The 22897-nt window shown below is 36.1% G+C and overlaps 1 protein-coding gene across 1 annotated transcript in view; it reads right to left on the minus strand.

Annotated features, from left to right (window-relative positions):
• LOC113113231 (O-acetyl-ADP-ribose deacetylase MACROD2-like) overlaps positions 1-22897 on the minus strand; it is a 160241-nt gene that overhangs the window by 96553 nt on the left and 40791 nt on the right. Inside the window, exon 4 of the mRNA XM_026279394.1 lies at positions 19200-19273. Within this exon, the coding sequence (XP_026135179.1) occupies positions 19200-19273 (74 nt within the window). The remainder of the gene's footprint in view (positions 1-19199; positions 19274-22897) is intronic.

Raw genomic sequence — 22897 nt, forward strand, 5'->3', positions numbered from 1 at the left:
AGTCAACTTTCGTCTCTGTGACAGAAGCAGGCTGAATCGATTGGTAGGCATGAATAATGGCAAAAGTCAAAGCGCGACTCGCTATCAAAACATCGCCACAGTATTAATCAGGATCACCGACATGTTTCCCTTCCCCGCTCTCGGAAGACACACAACTTCAGAACTCAGAATAGCTCATTAGGGAAACATCGCTTTCCTTTCCTCCATATTCATATCCTACAGAAATGAACAGCGAGGTTCATTACAGCTAGTAAAGCCGGTGATTTTTAAACACACTTTCTTTGTAGCACACTTATGACTATGCAATTCTGCTATGTTTAATCACAAAGTTTCTGGGAGATGCTGGAAACTTTTGATGAGATGAGAGAGAGAAAAGCAAAAAAGACCAGGAATAAATAACGAAATAATTCAGCGTTTAAGTTGGAGGTGACATCCAGCCATCACTGTCCAAAACTTTCAACTGTAAGCCGGCACTTTTTTCCCGCCGCTGTCATCATCACAAGGTCAGAGAGTAATCTGTGTAAGTAATGGTGGCTAAACACTATTCTTCAAACGAACACCGATTTCAAGCCTGACCAGTTTAAAGAACAGCAATGAGATTTTTTAACTACAGCTCTGTTTGTCACAGCAGTGACGTGCTGCTTGGAGCTGGTGTCTCTCATCTTGATGCTTGGGTCGATACAGAGTCATTTAAGTCAGTGTCAAGTTTAGCGAAAAGCGAAAATGTCTTTTTTAATTTTTTTTTATTTGAGGGCAGGATAAGTTCAAAGTTCTAAAAGCTTCAAAAGTCATCAGACTGATCAATTTCAATGGAAAAAAAAAGAATTAAATACACATACAGTACAAACATGATCACACATGCAGACACAGAATGAACTAAGGGGTTCTCTTTCAGTTCAATAATCATATCCAAATGCTTGCAAAACTTTATGCCAAATGTGTGTCACACTAACTTTCAAATCATCTATTTAGAGAAAGCTGCGAAGCTTTTTGGCAAAGCTACTTTAGAGGTGTAGCTATAATATAAGCTAAGCGAATATAAGCCAAGGGTGACAGAAGAAATTGATACATTTACACTAAAAATACAACAAATGAAACTAGAATCTACTTGTGTTGGAAACTATTTCACTTTAAAAAAGAAGAAGAAAAATAACAACAACAACAACAACACACACAAAGATAGACCTTAAATCAGTGAATAAGTTTATTTTGAACCAGTTCATTTAAATGAAGTTTGATGCTTTTTGCTTATTTTTCTGTGCATTAATTTGCATAAACTTTTTATTAATCTATTTCTAATAATATTTTGATCATGTTGAACAGTAGTACAGTACATTAAAAAAAGATGCCATTACAGTCATGTTGTGAGTTTCATTATTACCTCAGGTTGCTATTAGATCACTAAAATTACAGGTCCAACTGTGAAGTCTCTCTAGAAAAGTATATGAGATTTTTTTTTGCCTTGAGATAAAAAAAAAGGAAAAAGAAAAGAAAAGAAATATTGCAGTTCATAAAAATTCTAAGCAGTTTTTCAATTAGCCTTTTTAAGGGAATCTTCTTGTCTCCCTCCAGCTGATTAATATATTTCATCTGATGTCATGGCATGACTGAATGACTGATGATTTGTTGATTTATTTATTTATTTTATAGATGCATGAGACGTTTTTGATAATTAAAGAACCCATGAAAGGTGCTAATAATTAATGCATGAAATGATAATCATATTGAACCTGTAAACTATAATAAATAACATGCAAAAGACACCTTTATTTATTCAAATAAAAGCTTATTTTAATGCGAGAGCTTAGTACTAATCATTTATTAATTCCTTGGCAAACAACATCAATATGCAATATGCAAGCCGTTTGCAGTTTACTTGCTCAAGTTTCAAAATGATAGTTCATTTCGGTTGAACTGTAATTGAATGTGCTTATCAGGACCATTATTTCTTTTTATCATGTTTAAGAACAGCTCATTCTGTCTTTTCCAGTACTACCTGATATGTGGAGGACTACTGTTAACCAACCATGAGTCGGTTTCTAACATCCAGTTCAATCAACTATTGACTTCAATCCTCGAAAGACTGATGCAACCAACAAACCAGCAACAATATCAAGACCACTTTCATGCAGTGGCTGTGGGCTCTCTGAAAAAGAAAATATCAATAGTAATTCCACCAATAGTGGTTTTCATTTCACATTTACTCAGGAAATAAACATCTGTGTGATGGTCCAATAACAGTGAAGATCAGCGAGAGTAAATAATAGATGAAGACATGTGGAAAAGAAAAGAGGGGAGAAGGAATTTGACCTTTGAAAACCGCTTCCCTTCATGTTGTTAATTTGTTTTGACTGAGTATCTCTTCTCTCTGGCAGCTGTAGAGCTCGCACAGACTGGGTCTAAACGTATATCTCCACTCCAATTCCAGGTAAGCACACACAACTTCCTACTTTGATTCATTGTCGTCAATTACGATGCTTTCATTAGCCTGCGTAGCACTTATGAAGAATGACTGCACTGATAAGTGGAGAAAGACTGAGATAAGAACGAGGGGGAAGAAAGGTGGGCTGGTGAAATTACAAGCCTTCCCAACCTTTGCAAATACTATTACCACCATCCTCCTTGAAAGACAAACCAGTGACACAGAGCACTTATGATTCTTTCATTTTCTTTCGATGTGGAACCCTCCCTAAGCTGGTTACTCACAGATTTACCAGAGGTGGTTTAATATGAAAAACAATGACTTTATTTAATGAGGCAAAAAGAGACAAGCAACTGTGTCTGAAATATTAGCAGGAATATATTCTCAAAAAAAATATGAAACCAGTATCACATTCACAATTGTGTTGTCAATGACGCTGGAGATTGACTGCGTCAAAAAGTTCTAGTTTGTTTGGAACCAATTCTCAGTTCCCAGAGTCATTCGCACACATAACACGTCTGTAATACTTTTAACCATTGTTTTCAAACAGAGTTATCTGCATGGTCCTTTTTCTGTGTTCTTAACAGTGTTGGGCAAGTTACTTTTAAAAAGTAATTAGTTACAGTTACTAGTTACTTCTTCCAAAAAGTAACTAAATTAGTAACTCAGTTACAAATTTTTAAAGTAACTAGTTACTTAAGAAAGTAACTATTGCGTTACTTTCAAGTAAAATTAAATTTTAAATGCTCAAACGTGACCCCACCTCTACCCCTCTTTAAAGGAACTTAAAATACATGTGCATGTTCAATTATTTATGATAAATCTGAATATTATAATGAAATGGACACTTAATACAATACATTATTAACAGAAACATGAAACATTGTACACACATCTAAAAAAAAAAGTTGCTGTGGGACAAAGTGAGACTAGCCTCCAATCAAATGGCATGTATGTAGATATTATGTTTATATAGTGGATCAATGCAAATAACACGATAGATTTTTGGGAACTTTTGATATTTCCTTTTATTGTTTCTTTAATTTCTTGAAGGAAAAAGTAATGTATATACTTCTATTTAGAGAAGGCTACTTTTGGATTATTTGGGCTCGTTGCCATACCTGTCTCTCGTTGACTGACTGGCTTGTGTTGTTCGTTGTGTGTCCTGTCCTGTCCGATGATGGGTCGTTCGCGAATGAGCGTTAGTGATGGTGGATCGACTCGTTCGCGAATGAGCTTTTGATGAGTCGTTCGCGATACGCGAATGAGCCGACTCTAAGAGCCGGCTTTTTTAGTTGAACTTCGGGAGCTGGCTCGCATATCTGAAGAGCCAACTCTATTTTTTTCAAATTTAGCCTATAGAAATTAAATAATTATGTAATAAAAATTGAAATATTATAGTCAAAGTCATTTAAAGAGCCGTTTGTGAGCCAAAGAGCCGGCTCTTTTCAGTGAGCTGAGTCAAAAGAGCCGAATTCCCATCACTACTATGCGTGCTTTCGAAAACCCGCCCAACTCTACCTCTGATTGGCTTACAATGAAATTTTACTCTACCTCAGCCAATCGTCAGCATTTATGCGCTTGTCTCGTGCTCTGCCCACTAACCAAGGAAGAACAGTAAAAAAAAAGTATTTGCCTCTCGCTCAGAGATCTAGTTGGTCTGATGAAAAAAAAAAAAAACAGCTTCATCATCAGTTATAGTAACGCGCCGCATTTTTTGGCAGTAACGGTAACGGCGTTATTAAGATGAGAAGAGTAATCAATTAGATTACTCGTTACTGGAAAAAGTAATGCCGTTAGTAACGCCGTTATTTATAACGCCGTTATTCCCATCACTGGTTCTTAACTAACTCTATATGGAATAATTCGCAGCTCATTGATTCTAACAACAGGATGTAACCCATTCAGATGGTTTTCTTTGAAGCCGTAATGATGGCACAGCCCAAAAAAGCCATGCAACAAAATTATCTATTAGGACGGTGATTACCTATAATGCATCTGGGATGAAGAGGTTTTCAGTTCGGATAAGAGGTCAATGGAGACTACGAGATGATGAGAAGCATAATGTAAATGACTCACAGGGGTTTATTTTCAGCTTTGGGTGCAAACACACACACACACACACACACACATATGTATAAAACATCTGTATGAGTAAGCAATGGAATAAAAAACCCAAACTTGAATTTGTGAAATCTCAGAATGAGTCTCTGGATCTATGTACTGACATCAAAGGCCTGTGGGAGAGTGAAAGTAAAGACAGACTCTAGCAAGAACCAGTCAAAGGTCAGTAGTTCAAGGGGTTAAGAAACATTCAAACTTCTTAAAGGGTTAGTTCACACAAAAATCAAAATTATGTCATTAATAACTCACCCTCATGCCGTTCCAAACCCGTGAGACCTCCGTTCATCTTTGGAACATGGTTTAAGATATTTTAGATTTAGTCCGAGAGCTCTCAGTCCCTCCATTGAAACTGTGTGCACGGTACACTGTCCGTGTCCAGAAAGGTAAGAAAAACACCATCAAAGTATTCTATGTGACATCAGCTACAACAGAAAAGGATAAACTGCCCGAGCCTGTTGATGGTTTCAGCTTATCTACAATGAAACAATAATATTTTAAAGTTATAGTCTCCCGAAAATCAAGCAAACTCTTACTTTTTATACTTTCTAGAACATTACAGAATTGTTGCATTCTTATACACCTTAAGATATAAATGATTTATAATACCTTTTAGTATCTCTTAAACTTGACACTGCAACTTCATATTGATGAATCAAGAACCTAATTTTAGTTTCCTTCTCTCATTGGAAGAGTTGCACTCTGAGCTAGTTCTTTATATTCTAGTCCTTGTAGTGAATGAGAGTCTAATCAACTCTTCTGCTAGATTATATGAATTGGGTGTCTTGTAGTTATGCTTCTGCTCGTCTAATTTATGAGACTCTCCATCTTCCTGCTACAGTTTGAAGACTCCATTACCCTTGATGACCGAAGGAAAGCAGCATACCTTACCCTTCAAACAAAAGATGACTTTCGGTCTCCTTTTAAATGTGGTAAAAACCCAAGACGAGCAAGAATTGCAGGAAGTACTTGTTATGATCCACAATGGGTTGTTTGATGAATTTAGATATTAAGAGGAAGGTATGAAGGTGTTGTTGTTTTTTTTTTTTTTTTTTTTTTTTTTTTTTACAATAAGCAAGACAGTTCACGTGAACGTCATATACTGTAACTGAGAAACTGAGAAAAAAAAAGTGCCTGAGAAGCTGAATGGACATCTGTGAGTGAGATCTGGAAGTTAGTTCTTCCATCATGTTGTTTCTTTCAGTACGAGACAGAACTCAGAGAACGAGTGTCTTATATCTCTGCACTAGTGTATGTGCGTCAGGCAGCAGTGAGCTGTCAAAGATCAGCATATAAATAGTAATTGAGCACTCCAGGCATCAGTGTGGCCCTTCTCCACAGGAGCACCCAGCCTCAAACAGCCTCGGCTGAATGACAAAATGAGGGGAGGAGAGCATGTCAACTCCACGTTATTGCTCCATCTCTCTGTCTTACTCTTACAATGGGGCAAGAAGTAGCCTGCGGACAACAGTATTAAGTGTCAGTCAACTTTCTGCTTCACTAGACATACATTCATATTGATAAATCCTAAATAAATAACCTATTTATTTCACCCCCTTACTAAATACATTTCCACACTGTTTTAGTGAAATCATAAAAAAAATTACACAGACACAAATGTATGGCCAATGCACTGCACTTCCGCGGTCCGGATTTACATACTCACTGTAATACTGTGTTAGTGCATTAAATTTCAGTACTGTAGTGGGCAATATAGTTATTCGATTCAGTATTGTTTTTGTATTATTATTTTTTTTAAAAAATAGATTAAAAAGTTGGTGACATAAGCACAAACACGTGAGTAACAGCAAGTAAAAATGTAATATATAATATGTGCTTTAAATTGATGCTTGAACTGAGGCTACAGATGGTAATCATCGAAATCATTAGATAATAAATCTATGCCTTATCTTCAAACTGTCACTACAACCACAGTTGGCCATAGAAGAAAACATAATATAAATGACATACATAAATTAAAGATTTGTCTTCACATACTTACACGTAGTATGTTTAAGGAGTGAAGAAGCGAATTGATCAAATTCCAGTGGAATCTATAAGAGTTCAGAGGAGATGGACATGGGCGGCACACATATACAAGCATTCAACTAGCTGAAACACACACACACACACAGGTAGACAATAATAGAAAAGGACTTGTCCTGTCAGAGATCTTCGTAGTGATAGAATGCCATGTGCTCCTATGTGACAGTGTGATATTGGTTCAGGCTGAGTTTGATAAATGCATTGGTCATATTAGAAGCAGAAAACCAAGGCCTCGTTGAGCAGATGTCCTATATGAGAACACTTTGCCAGGCCCAATGGCTCTCCCTAAGTGATGCCGTCTCAATCAAGACGCTCTCTGGAAATGAGATTCCGGGCCGTTCCGAGCTCCTAAGAGAACATTCACACTCTCCTTTATCGATATCACCTCTTCAGGTTTTGGAGGAAGTTGGTAACAAAAGAATGACTTTGTGGAGTACACTTGAGAGAGAGAGGAAGAGAGAGAGAAAGATTTGCCTGTTTTGGCAAGAGCCCAAGGTGAACAAGAAGAAAGAAAGATGAACGGAAGAGGGTGACCTCTCTTCAGACAGGTGCGACCACCCTCTCAAGACCACCTGCCTCTCCTAACAGGGTCAGCCTATTAATTCTGACCCGTACGGCCACTGCTACAGCTGCTGAAACAGTGAGAGAAAGACTGGCTAAACTGCCTTAGCACAAACGAGAAAGCCCATTGCTCTTTAGTTCAGTTTGCCATGTAACATTCTAGAAAAGTACTATGGTGGTACCATGGTACTGTGCAGCAATGAAGAAAACATCAACTAAATATAGAAATGCAACTAACTTAACTACATTTTTCAGTAGTGTGGCAGTACCTCAGCTATTTTCAAAACAGTGCATCTTTTCCAGTAACAAACTACTGTTTCCCAACATAGGTGGTGCAGTGTGACAAAATGCTATACTGCTGTTTTTTGTCACATTGTATTGCACATACAACAAGTTCTGCAATTATTAAATGCACAGTCCTACAATGTGCTCCCTCATATGTAGCATTGGGAAACATGAACCAGTTCAAAAAATGAGTCGGCACAGAAAGCCCTGCGCAGCAATTTACAAATGCTTTTTAAAGAGCTAAATATTTAATTAATGCTGCTATGCATCGCTCTGTTTTTGATCCAGTTATAGACAGTAAATGGGGTCATTTCTAGTTTCATTATATGTATTCAATGTAAAATTGTCTGTTCAAGTTAAGTTCTGTCACATTAGAGGTCCTTGTTTTTGTCAGATAAAATGAATATCCTAAACAGATACTGCTGATTATGAAAATAAATTATATAATCTGACAGATAAATATACAAAAATAAATAAAAATAGGCGGGGTCATGGATCATGCCATCTGTGTTTGCAGATTTGGAGATTATTGGAGTTTGGAGGATTATTCATGTTTATGGAACCAGAAACATTGGAAACTTACAAAAAACAAAAGGGGGAACACTTTTTTTTCTTCACTGACTCAAAATCAAGGTCATAAAGTGTAAGAAAACAAATGAAAATACTTCTAATTAACCTTTTTTCATTGCAAATTATTATTATAACAATTTAATTTCATTTGTTAGGCAAAGCACAATAGCACTAAATGCACAACTACAATCCAGCATTCCAATGAACTCGAAAAGTTTGTGTGCAACCTCGTGATCTTGTTCTTTACGATAATGATCCAAAAAGGTTTTTGAGCTTCAACGTAAAACATCTGATCTTTTGAATAAAAAAGTTACAAGGTCAGCATCATAATTTGCTAATTTCTTCAATAGTCCCATTTAAGGAAGCATTTGTCATCATTTTCCCTTCCCTTATGCATGCAGTGGCCTTGACACCACATCGACAACATAAAAATGTTGAGGCCACCGGATTTGTTATCAATCATCCATATAAAGGTCATATAAATATCTTTATTCATGAAAAAATAAAACAGAAATATAATAGTCAAATGTAATGAAACTAATGAAAGTATCGACGCTTAACCCCACCGTGGAGACAGGATTAATTGGTCTCACCCTGTTCAAACAGAAAATTATGTTTACGTATTTAGTGATACAACACCCCAACAAATTGGCGCTGGGTTTTGTCATGTATGCGATTTGTTGCCCTGCGGATAACAGGCAGCATATTAATGATCATGCCATGTTAAAGCTAGCGGTGTAAACCCATGTCTGGTTAAACCCCCTCAAATGGATCGGTCTTCCAGGCCGTAATAAATGCACAAACATTGACTTTCAAACTGGCTGTGGCCTGGGGCCATGATTTGAGGTCTGATTCCTCACTATGAAAAAGTAAGAGATGAAGATCATTTGGCTCACCTGGGCTGATCTGAGACCTTTTCCTGCTGATTCACATTCAATACCAGTCCACGGGCGTTCCCCCTTCATAACCTGGATATATCACTCAATACAGCATCAGACCCCAAGCAGTGTTTACCTACAGGCTCAGTTAGACCGTCAACACTGAACATATAAACAAACAGAAAAAAATAAATGATTCCCAAAGAGACTGAAAGCACATCTAGTCTAGTCTAGTTTGGGAAAGTTTATCCAAATAATTCTCAAAAGGACAATACCATAGCATTACCATCTGATACCATCACTGTACCAGTGTTGCAGAAGCTACTTTGAAATTCCCCAAGTTACTCATAATCAAGTGAGTAAAAGGTTGGAAAATTGACCCATTAATTGACCCATTATGCACATCTATCTGTGGCGACAGCAGATTGAACTGCGGTTGGTAAGGAGAAAGTTGATTTCACTTCTGCTGCTGATTTTAGGTAACATTTATCCCAACCCAGGCCCAGCAATGGTCCAGTTTAAAACACAAGGAACTTAAATTGAGTAATGGTGAGTAATGATTTTTTCATCTTAATGTCAGAAGTTTTATAAATAAGTTTGATTAAATTCGAATCTGGGCAGATTGGACTGATGCTGACATCATGGTTGAAAAAAAAAATGGTACACATGGTACGCAGATGATATGGTACACATAAATGGTTATAATGCTTTTTGATATGACCATGCTTAAAAGGCAGGAGGGGTTGCAATCTATACTAAATCAAATGTGAATTGTATTTGTAGTTTTTCAGTTAGTTTTTAAAAAGTGTTTTGAACTTTTAGCTTTAAAATTATTTTTACCTAATATGATGGTGGTGGATCGCTATCGCCTATCCTCAGCTTCAAGTTAAGTAATTCCTTTGCTTGCGGACATGCTTCACAGATGGACTGCCTCTGATTTAGTTTTAATGGGGGACTTAAACTTGGACTGGTGATCTCATTGTGCAATATCCTGTGCGAGAAATTTTAAAATGCCTGTGAGTCCAACTAGATATATATAAATGATAAAAAAATATAAAAGAATATGTAAAAGCTTTTCTGCATGATGTTTATAATAGTAACTGAGGGTTAGGTTTAAATATACCTGATGTGGTGGTAGCTTGGGATTATTATTATTTTTTTTTTTTTTAATTTGTGATAAACTCAGATTTCGGGTGAATGGAAAACTGTATAATATATATAACTTTTTTTTTTAAAGAAAAAAAATAATTCTAAGACCATTCAAAATAGGGACTACATTAAATAAGGAAGAATGGAGGTAAAAAAATAAAAAAATAAGGAATTAAAGAAATAAATAAAAGATTTGAAGAAATTGCAGTATAAATATATAAATAACAAATGACAGAAATTAAATATGGAAGAAATAAAGGAAACGGGGAACAAAAATTAATGAAAGAATGATGTAAGAAAAAAAAGGAAACAAAAGAAACAAGTAAATGAAGGACAGAATGAACAAAAAGTATAAAAGTATAAAGAAGAAAGTATAAAGTAAGGGAGGCAGGAAGTAATGTACTTGAGAATGATCTATTCTTCCATAATCTCCTGTCAGTCAAGATATGCAACAGATCTTCAATAATAGCAATGCCTCCTCATGAAGGACAGAACATGCTGACAAGTGTCTTTTCATTCTAAGGCCTGAGGTTTACGGCTTAATCCATTTTAATACAATCACCAGGGAGAGAGGCAAAAAAGTGGCCGTTACATTTTTCATAATCTTCCATTTCTGCGAGCCACAGATAGCAGGCATAATTAATCCCTATGATAAACGACTCACTGACGAGGATGTCATCACTTCATTTTGGAGGATTTGCTCCAGCTCTCTGTTGTTTCTGCTGTAGTTCTCTCTAAGCCAGGCCATTCTATTGAACGGAAATTTGATAAGGAGGGTCTAATGGGATCTATATACATAAGTGATGAAAACTTTATGGATTGGGTGCAAGAGTTTGGAAGCAAGTTAATGTATACCTTCAAAATTATGACAGAGAGGCAACAGTAAGCATGGGGGAGCAATTCATGTAAATGTAATTAGTAAAGCTCTATACATAATTATATATATATATTTAATTATTTTATCAAGAGTGATAAGGGGCAAAAATATCATCTTATTTGAGGAGCAGGTTTCTTTCCCGTATTAGACAAAACTAATCCAGGCATGGAACCGAACAGTCAAATTCAACTTTTAAAATAAACTTTTATCTTCGTGAGTTCAGAGGCGTCATCAAAATTGATTTTCATGCAAGCGTATCACGAAGGGCATATTGACACTGTGGAAGCAATTGGCTGCAACCTTGCAATCTCTCATATGATCTGCTGATTAATTATAAACCTCGCTGCCTGTTTACACTGCAGTTCTCACATTATTTCTTTCATTTAGCGCTGTTATCAACGAAGTCACACATTTCCAGATTTCATAATATCATTATTATGAAAAATGTTAGTTTAGGAAAAAACCCCACTAACATGTAATTACACTGTTTCGGGTAATGAAAGGCTGTCAAACACTGACAGAGACAGATGGACAATAAATGTAACTGTGAAGGTGATGCCCTTCTTTTAAAGATTGTAGTGTACCGTAATGCAGTTGACACATCATAACAATTTAATCATCATTCTCTTTACGTTTAGTCAATTGTTTATGCTGGTGATCATGCTATCAATTAGTCTTACTGTATTTGGACACATTAGGAGAAAAACATGGGAGCATGATCACGTGATATCATTTTTGTACAACAGTTCTCAAAAAAACAAGAAAATAAAACTGAGAAACTAATATTTTAGATGTAATATCATGCATTATTGAAGATGTTTTAAAATGAAATGTTTACATTTTAAATTGAAAAATATCTATTTTTTCGCTGCATTTTTGGTCAGCCTTGATGAGCACAAGATAAAAACATTAACCAATTTTACCAACCCCAAACCTCTGAACGGGAATAAACCTGTCCACTGTCATCTTTACAAATATATCGACCACGATCTACCACAAACAGTACAGCTAAATGCTACCCAGCTGACATAGCATCACACTTCCCACCGCTAACGCAAAAGCCACAGCTGCTGCCTTTTGGGACAGTGAATAAGTAATGGAGGGCTGTGTTAGATAAACAAGTTATGACCCCTTCTATTGAGACAGATAGTTCCATGTCAGTGGAGAGGAACATAAAAGTGCACGCTCAGCATTGTCCGCTCTGATTGGACACGCTGAGAGAAAGTGAGGAGTGCTTAAAGAGGTCTCTGGGGGTGGAACCCTGGAGTGACTCCAACATGGACTACCGGCTACTCAATCATGGTAATGTGTGTAAATGTGCACGTGTACACGACAACACAAGTTTCTCGCGGTCTTCAGTTTGTTCTTGACCTCGTCCTGGCAGGTTTCTCTGTGGCAGCACGGCCCAAACTTGAAAAGAAAGGCCAGATAACTTCAAAAATAAAAATAAATAAATAAATAAAAGGCCTGTAGCTACTCTGAATTCAGTAGTAGACTTATGGGTTAGCTTTAGAGTGTGTCTGCACCCCACAGATTTCAGCATAGTGATGGCAGGTGTGACACCAACGTGAGATACAAAAGAGATCCCAGCGTTGAGCACCTTGAGGAGAAACATCTGACATGTCTGTGTTTTTCTCACCGACTTCACCTGAACTGAACCTCACCGCTTAGCAACCAGTGAACACCCCAAGCCTCGTCTCCATGCAGTGTCCTACAGCAATGAAATATGTGCGAACCGTTCCACATGAATGAGCACTTCATCTTTAAGGTAAAAACACTTTAGATCTGTTCCAAAATCTAGTGAGCTACCATGCTGTCTACAGCCTTCTAACTGAAACCTTAAAAAAAAAAAATGTTACTCTCAACATGAAGGAGGTAGCCGCATAACACATTTTAACATTAATAATATTAGCAAAAAATAAAAATAAAAAAGGGACAAACGTTCTTTTTCAATTATTTATATAATTATTAGTTTTTTAACATGATTTTTCGCGTCATTCTTAAACTTTTCACTAAAACCAAAAAAGAATTACATTTAAAAAAAAGACATTTTAGAAAATATTACAAAGCACTACACTACAAATAGAAGAAAAAATATATATATTTGATGACTCACTCTAGTAAGCATATACACATGTGCAACATATAAATAATATGTTTTTAATTAATCTAAAGTACATGTTATTGATAATTTTCAAAACTGAATAAACTCGAATTATAATAATTCTCCAGCATTCCAGTGTATTCCTTTATTGTGTTTTCTGCATGGTATAAAATGCCCATTAGGTTTTGGAACAGAATGACTCTGTCACAAATCATCCCTTAGTTTTATTGTTAAATAAAGGCAACAGCACCTGAACCTGAGTCTCCTGATGATTATAGGTCATATATACATATACACATAGCTGTTTATTTGGAATAGCCACACCGGAAAGTCATTCTGCCCTGTTCCCCGGTCGATATTTTCCATATATCTTCCTTGCTGAAATGACAGCGACTATCTCCCTGATGTCATATTACAGTCTTACCTGCCACAGTCCCTGCTGAACTTGAAGTGATATTTACCGCTCGGATGGCAAATCGGGCTATCACGACAGCCATTTGTTTCTATTAGCCATTCAATCTCAGCTTTTGGAGCTCCTGTGAAGGATTGCATTTATTATCAGCATGCCTTAAATGACAGATGGCATCAAATAAACAAACATGTTTATGAAATAAAATAAAATGGACGGAAAAATTATCACAGTCCTTAAAAGCCACAAGTGCAGTTACATCAGTGTCTCTTAGTGACACAGTTTCTCTGAGCATGGATTCCCGGTTCAGTCAAGGTTTTATTAGGAGGGAATTTCCACAATCTGTTTCATGTGTCAGAGCCTCGTCAAGTGATGCGGGACGTCTGGACCAGGGTCCGAGATACTGTATTAAACCATCTTCTGGTTGCAAATTTATAAGCAACAGTCAAATAAAGTGTCAAACCGCATTTTTCACCGGCAGATTAAAGCAGTTTGGGTCTGAATTACACAGAATTAGATGAAAAATTGGCAAATAAAGCAAACAGATGACTGGAGCTGCTTAAAGCAGCTGAGGGGGTAGCATATTGGTGGCATTTGGACAATCAGTGGCTGTGATTGAAACTGAGTTTTCCAGGCAGTGTAAAATCCCTGATAAAGGCCATTTAAATCACATGGAATCACAATTTGTAAAAAGGAAAAGATGTGTTATAAAATAAAACGAATTTGAGATCTATGGAAATTGAAAGGATTATATATATCTCACACACACACACACAAACAAACAGTAGCACAAACTGTGTGGAAGAGCAGACTGAAAAGAGTGCATTTGCTCTTTACCATTTCATTTAACCTTACTAAAGAAATAACTGCACATTTTATTAGAACATGCCACGGCTGAACATTTACAGGTATGTGACCTAGTTTTGTTTAGGAACCTGTACTTTATGAAGTAGTGAAAGAGAGCAATAGAGTTTATTAAACCTCTGAAAACAGGGGAGCCTCTGTAATTGATTCATCATGATGGTTGGGGCAAAGGGCTCAATGGATGTCTATGGCTGCCACAGTCTGTCATATAGAAATCAAACTGATGTCGTACTGATGAGAAATACATCCGAGAGAGAGAGGGTGCTGTATTGTGTGGAGATATAAGAGCAGATGAAAGCGTGACTTCCTTCTTTGATGCCCTCAGATGTGAGAGATCATGACAGTGCAGTGGACGATGTGCTTGTCCGCTTTTGATAAAGTAAAAAAAAAAAATCACCCACTGCTTGGCTTTTCAGAATGATTTCACGCAGGGCAAAAATGGCTACTATGAAGCTCTGTAAATTTAACAGGGACATGGTGAGCTGGACAAGGGGGTAAACACAAAGATAATCTATCAACAAAAAAAAAAAACCCTCCAGACTGAGCGTCACCCCAAAACCTGGAGAGATAAGGTGCTTCTAAGTAATTTTATGGTCCTTTTTGTTTTTGTAACACCATTTTGCATGGGTAGGATTTTCCTACCTTTAAGAAGAGGGAATATAGTTTCTGCAAAGTTCACTATGTCAAATCCATAGCAATCCGTCATTCTTATTTAAGAGTGTTGTAAAAGAGATGTTTCAATATATTCTACGTAACATACATATTAGATTAAATACTTCGAATTTATATAGGCTGTAAAAAGAAAACCAGCTAAAAATAGAGAAATGCATTTCATAAGTTTGAGTTCAGTAAGTTCTTGAAAGAAGTCTCAAAGTTATTTATTTATTTTAAATACCTTAAAACAGTAAAAAAAAAAAAAAAAAAAAAAAATGATAAGAATTTAAAACCATATTCTAAAATAATATAACAACTTCTTTTTTATATTTTTAAAATACAATTTATTCCTGTGAAGGCAAAGTAGAACAGTCATTACTTCAGTCTTCAGTGTCACATTATCCTTTACAAATCATTGTAACATCATGATCTGGAGCTCAAGAAACATTTTTATTATTATTATTTTTTTAAGTCATCACAGTTGGAAACAGTGTAAAGGGTTTACTGTCACTTTTGAATTTCAATTGAATGCTTTTTTTTTGCTGAAAAAAAAACATTAATTAAAAGCATAACAACAACTTAAAAAAATAGCACTTCAATTCAACTTCAAGTCTTCAATAAAAAAAATATAATATTAATAATAATCATAATAAAGGATTCTAAAATGTCTTAAATGTCTGTATTTTACAGTTTTTCTGTGGGAAGAACCCGACCCCCTTTTCACTGCAGCCCAGCTTCCATCAGAAAACCCCATCTCCATTACTCTTCCCCAATGCAGTATAGTGAACATACACCCTGGCCCGCGAAGGTTAACCTTCAGTCATCAATCACAATTGTCGGAGCGTGTGGTGCTGCGGCACGGCTGTACCATGATATATTACACATATAAGTGGAAGCATCTTAAGGTGGCTAAGAGCCTGGGCTCGAATTTACAAGGCCTAATGCACCTTATTGTGAAGTTAACAGTGTAGTGCATACATGCACTTATGTCCCGGGATGCTCCCGATGAACTAATGCACCTCTCGCATGCCAAGCCCATAATGACATTCCCAATGTTATGGATAGAGATGATATCAGCATAACAAATTATCCTTCATGCATGGGGTTTCAACTGTGTACGCTGGGATTCCACCAGGGGGGAAAAGGAATGTAGAGAATAGAATAGAATAGAATAGAATAGAATAGAATAGAATAGAATAGAATAGAATAGAATAGATTTAAAAAATAGAATAGAATAATTGAATAAAAAAGTCTGTGGACCTAGTCACATGTCAGGCACTTTAGGCACTTTATCCAACTCATCTCTCTTGCACTGACTGGAGAGGACAGAGATTATTTTTTTAATATTTTGTCAAAGATCTCTGTGCAGATATCCATATTATGTATGAATTGATCTCTCTCGAAACTTAAGCTCAGGGGATTGTAATCACATAACATATATACATAGTATATAGCAAAACAAAGCAAAGGCTACAAACTCTCAATGTTTTAGGACGACCTGCATCACTTGTGGACTTTCATTGCTTTACTCTAATGAGCATAAATGAATAGAATACCAACAATCTTCAAAATATTTTCACTTGTCTTTCACAGAAGTATGAAATTCATAGAAGTTTGGAAAGGCATGAGCATGAGTAAATGATAATAGAGTTAAAAGTTTTGGATGGACTATCCCTTCAACAGAAATGCTATTACTGTGATAACATCTGAAACAATCAGCAGGGAACTTCAAATAAAGAGCTTCAGGCAGCTGCCCTTTCCATAAATAATTTAGCAATCATTTTAGAAGAGTTCTTATGATAAGGTTTATTATAATGTTAAAATATTACCAGAGCATTATCAGAATATCTCCCTCCTGAAGTTCATTGTAAAGCATCTTTAGGTATCAGATCGTCTCATAGAGTTGGCTAGATAAAGTGCCTAAATAAACTGGATATCAGATGAATATCAGAAAAAAGTATATGGATAATTTCTCTTTACAATCTAAATACAGCACAAATTATTTGGATGCGTACACTCCTACTGGATTACTTTAACTCCTTTAGTGAAATTCCTAAAATGATGCAAAAGTTGAAAATATGTGAGAAAAGCAATATCAGCATGTGCGATTCATTCAAATCACAATACACAATAGCTTGTACTTTTTTTTTTTTTTTACTCATAAGAAAGAGAAATTAAATCGAGGAGCAATGTTAGACGTCAGTAAAAAGATGAGGTAACACTTGGGGTGAAGACACACCATTAGGCTCTTGCCGTGCGTTGTTCTCTCTGGTTAAATCCTCTGTAATTAATCCTCACTTCCCTTCAGTTCACAATCAACCTGCAGACTTTGCTATGGCCTAACAATCACAATAAATTAAACTGCTCTCTGCTCCCGCAGGTATAGGCCACTCAATAAAAGTGGCCCAAAAATCTGTAATGCAATCTATCCTGAGAAACCCGGAGGAATGAGAGTGGCACCCACAAAAGTTCTTAATTAGTTTGTATGCTTTTCTAAATGAGTGTGTGACTTGACTACAGGTTGTTTGTAGAACTACTCCATTTATATTCCTCTTCACAATTCCTCTTGTACAGAATAGATCTTTGATTAATTTATAAAATTGCATATTAATGTCGTACATTCCACGTCTGAGTTCATATATAGGAAACCCAGGATTTTCTGATCAGGAAAATATTGAGCATGTTGAGCTCTGGCTTCTTTTTCTTCCATTTGCAAAACGTTAATATTGTAGCTGTTACACATACTTCATTCAATCAAATTAATCCAATATAACAAAAAATCCCTAAATTCCTAACTACAGTCTCTTAATGGGGACAGCAGATGGATTATGGCAGTATATAAACAGTGTGAGTGTCAGCATTACATGACTGAAAGTCTGAGAATTAGAGTGGAAAGCTGTAGTTGATTACTTATATTTAAGTTCATCATTCCGCAACGATATTCCATATATAATAATAGAAAAATTATTAAATGTTTACACAAAATTAGCAATTGAGTATGTGCACGTCACAGTCCGACAGCTTTGGCAGCTGTGATGTGATATGCCAATCTCTTATTTCATACCTTTTAAAAATCTCTTGCAATTATTTCAGGTTCTACTAGGGGTCCACAGACCCCCTGCTGAAAAGCTCTGTCATAGTACCACTCACTTGTCATCATCAAAGTCAAATAACTCAAGAGCAAGCACAACGTCACAGTTTATGATTGCAGAGTGAGTGAGTTATTGATCTTGCTCATACTAACAGCAAGATGATTAACCGGGAGGTCAGCAGCTGAACTTCAGTTCATGTGAAGTTAAGAGGGATTTCATTTATTCTATGACTGTCAAAACAAACCATCTAATATGCTTTGTACAGTCAATTTGGTCTAAACATACTGAAGCAATCAGCATGAACAGACAATGACGTAAATAATCACCAACAAACCTGTCAAGTCAAACACTTAATTAGCACATCTACCTGTCAACATCACGACACATTCATGCGTTCAGTCTTTCAGCAGCACTGTAATCACTTGATTAATTTACAGATTCATTTGGCTTATTTTAGTTACACTTCCTCCCTACTTTCCTGCACCGAATAGGCAGCACAAACCCATTTAAAAAGCCAACAGACCATGTAAGGAATTTCCTCAAGCTGAAATGCTTTCGAATTCAAAGCATGTGATGGTAAGTAGCTGCACAGATGATCAAGGAAGCTGGGTTTGGGTTATCACAAGGAATTTGTCACCTTCATAGACCTGGCATCTCAGATATAGATTCCTGTGGCTCAGTGGTAGAGCAATGCATTAGCAGGGCAAAAGGTTGTGGGTTCGATTCCCAGGGAATGCATGTTAGGTAAAAAATGTTAGCCTGAATGCACTGTAAGTCGCTTTGGATAAAAGTGTCTGCTAAATGCATAAATGTAAAATGTAGATCATTAATGCTTTGCAAAACACCACTCAAAGTTGTGCATCCTAGCATAATCAGACATCTTTAGTAGTGGCTAAACAGCTGGACGTGACATAGGAGAAGGACAAACAGACAAAGAGACAAACGACAACTGAAGAGAGCAGATTCAGATTTTCCTTCTGGAAGAGCTGTAAGCTTCAACTGATTTTCCATCAGGGAAATGGACTGTGGATTCTATCTCCAATACTTCCTTTCTTCACAAGCATTTCCAATTATAAAAAAAAAACCTTCAAACCAGATGTTCTCCTCTAACTTGAATCACAAGGACCAGTGAACTAAGAAGGGTCTACCACCACCAGCGGCTCCTACCTCATCTTGGTTGCTTTGGATCCAGTCATGCACTGTCTTCAGGGCGATTTCTGCTGCCGGCTCATTGGGAAAACCTGTGGAGAGGAAGGAGAAGGATTCAGCTTTGAATTGGTGCCATAGACTAGCATATGTACTCACACTTTAACACTTATGCAGAGATCTCCATATGGCTGTTTGCTGCTCAGCTCTCTCCACACTTTCAGCAGTTACTACAAACAACAGTCTGTTGAATATGCACACAAATCCAACACTGAACAATCTCACTACTTATTCATCCAAAAAAAACGCCTACTTTTTTATTAAACCAGCATCTCTGCTGTCATATAAGTCACATGACTGTTTGTACATACCCATCTTGCATCCCAAAATGTGGTTTATTAGCTATATTTATCACACGTGCTTGCCAATTCCTTGTAGATTTGCTAAATTCAACACGATCATTTACACTACTCTGCCATCTGTGGCAGGTGCTGGGGTCATCACACCACAAGCTTGATGAGAAAGTGTAAATTACACATTGACCAGTAAATGTAAGAGATGATGCCACGAACTGCCATATTAATCACAAGAGCCTGAACCGAGATGGGAAAGCAGTCTTTGTGTCAACGCAGCGTATGGATTAAGAATAAATAGACTGGAGGAGATTAATATTTAATATTGCTGAAGGAGAGGAGGAGGAGTCATCAAACTAGTGCCTTTTACATTTTAAAAAAGTTATTTTAAAGTACATTTAATCATTCAAACAGAAAAAAATGTGTTGAGGTATTAAGTAATTGTACTGTGTGAGATGAGTTCACTTAATAATTTGAGTTCTCATTTGTTGTCATTGTTGTTTTTAAGTCTGTTCAAAAATTAAATAAAATCATAAATATAACTTTAATCTTCTATAAAATCTTTAAAATATAAATATTTTAAATTAATAATTCATGCAAAATTAATAAATAAATAGCATATTAAATAAAATAAAAAATCCAGAAATAATCCAGACAAGACGCTATAATATAAAAGTTATGTTACTGTATATATATATATAAAGTAAAAAAAGTAATTAAAAAGTATTTAATTAAAAATATTGACATTTAGAATTGTATTTAAACTTTTGTGTTCAGTAAGATTTTTTATTTTTTATTTTTATGAATTAATATTTAGTAAAGATGCATTGAACTGATTAAACTTACAATAAAACAAAAGAAATGTTGCAAGGTCAGAAAATAAATAAATAAATAAATGCTGTTTTTTTTATATTCATTAAAGAAAACAGAAAAAAAATACAATTTAAAAAAATAAGCAGCACAGTTGTTTTCAACATTTCTGAGTAATAGCTGCAGAAAATCCAGTTAAATCATCATTTTAAAATATATTTTAAATAATAATAATATCAATAATGACAATAATATTTCACAATATCACAGTTTTACTGTGCTTTTTATCAAATAAATGCATTGCTGTTGAGCAGAAGAAAATCCTTTTGAAAAAAATTGTAAAAAATCTTACTGACCCCAAACTTTTGAATCGTGTGTATATATCGTTTTATTAGTAGTAGTAATTTAGGCCATTTTTGCATAAGAAAATGAACCAGTCAGGAGGCTGTAATATAGTCCCAGTAAGCACCCATTTTGTAAAAAATGGCCTGTCTGTTGCTCAGCGAGTGGCGGCACTGACCCAGAAGGTTCATCTCAGCTCTCAGACGCCAGGGTGATAGGAAAGGTAATTAACACGAGGCTTCAGAGCGGCTGAGAAGATGTTTTCACTGTCTGTTTCACCTCTCTATCTGCTAGGCGGCCTGACACTGCACTCTCCCTTGTCTCCTGACGTCCTGTCTGGGCCTTTCAACACCAAATAATTTGGGGATCCATTGGATGCGAGGGAGCCGCACACCAGCCCTATCCTGTCAGTCTCTTCTCCATCTATTCCCTGCTGTTCTCTAGCTCTCTCTCCTTCTGACAGGCACAATCACTGACTGATTTCTTCTGCTGGCTGGATGCCGTCAGACCTGAACTTTGGGTCAAGAATGTGTATGAGAAACCGATAAACCTATTATCTCTCTCGAGAATAATCCGCATCCAGAATAATATGAACACAAGCACGTTTTGGCTCCTTTTCACAGTAAACAAAATTCAGAGAATGAGATGAAATTACTATTTGCAAACAAATGCCCAACAGTGATGTTTCGCGGCTCTTCAGGTAACCCATAATGTAGCAGTTTTAGATTAGTGTTTTATCAAAGATTGTTGTGTCTCTGAACAAATGCAGGATTTGATCGGAGGAGTATTTATATTAAAATAGGACATATATGAAATAGAAGTAATTTTAAATTGTACTATTATCTCACAATATCAATGTTTTTACGTTTTTTTTTTTTCTCCAGATCAGCTAATCTTAATTATTCTATTACATTTATATTTAAACTTACGCACATAATTACATGATTTAAGCTTGCCATGTCAAAGATAATAGAGCAAAACATCTAAGCTTTAGGCTAAACAAATGAAAGTGTTACTCTCCCCTATTTAAAGTGTTATGAACTTTAACTGTTTACTGAATTTATACTCACAGACTTGTTACTCACATTCCTATGGGAGAACGCTGACGCATATCACAATTTCTTGAGGGCAGAAAACATGGCAGAGGGCACTCGACTCATGTTCATATCACATCTTCAGTGTATTTCTGTTTTTAATGTAAATTGACTTGTGCTTCACGTGCATTAATTATACAAAGAGAGAAAAAAAAAAAAGAGAATCATTGAGAGCCGTGTTATGTCTGTCAGTAGAGATATAGAGCGGCTCACTAGAGATCAGAGCTAACCGAGTTAAAAGTCAAAACTCACTGAGAGGTTCCTCTGATCAAACGTCTCGCTTCAGACTGCTTAACATTTTCCATGCATGTCTTAGAGATGCCCTCTCCACACAAACATCTCAATCGGGCCAATCTCAAACTACAAGGAAATCCTCCATGGGAAAGATTTTTTCTTTTTAGTGGTTAGACATCAAATCATTGGATTCAGGAGTTTTTTTTTTGTGGGACAAAAATGCAACTATGCATGCTATGGTGGACACACAGAAAAGCAAAAAATGTAAGAGATATACCAATGCAGCGTTATGCATAGCAATCATTAAAAATGCACGAAAGCGCTGTGGGATTTAAAACATCTCAGCATGTTCAATCAAAATATCATAAAGGAAACCTTACTTTACTTTATTTTTAAAAGCACAGCAAAAAAAGATATTTTCTCAAACAGTGAGAGGATGGGAAAAATGCTATTCATTTCTTTATTTAAAAATAAAAATAAATACTGAGTTTGTCTTTCAGCCACCAAATGTAAAAAAAATATATACAATACAAATAAAGTATTTTTTTCTTTTTTGGGGGGCAAGGCTAATCCTGAATATGACGCTGCATATACATGGGAAAAGCTGCATATGGACAAGGAAAAACAACTAAATAATTCAGTTGTCATAGGGACAAAAATATATTTTGGCATAAAAATAATGCAAAATACAGTTTCATGGTCACAATGAAATATCTCTCAAAAAGATTTGTTGTCAGCTGATGGATGCCCACCAGTGTATGGGCTGCTGATGAGGGCTCCAGGGATTTCCTTTACTTTACAAGAGACAGAGAGAGACACTGCAGTGCACTATATAGGGTGTCAGCATTTTATAGTGCTGTCCAAATTCTTAGTAAACAATTTAATT

Source organism: Carassius auratus, chromosome 13 (genome assembly GCF_003368295.1).
Source record: "Carassius auratus strain Wakin chromosome 13, ASM336829v1, whole genome shotgun sequence".
Classification (NCBI taxonomy): Eukaryota; Metazoa; Chordata; class Actinopteri; order Cypriniformes; family Cyprinidae; genus Carassius; species Carassius auratus.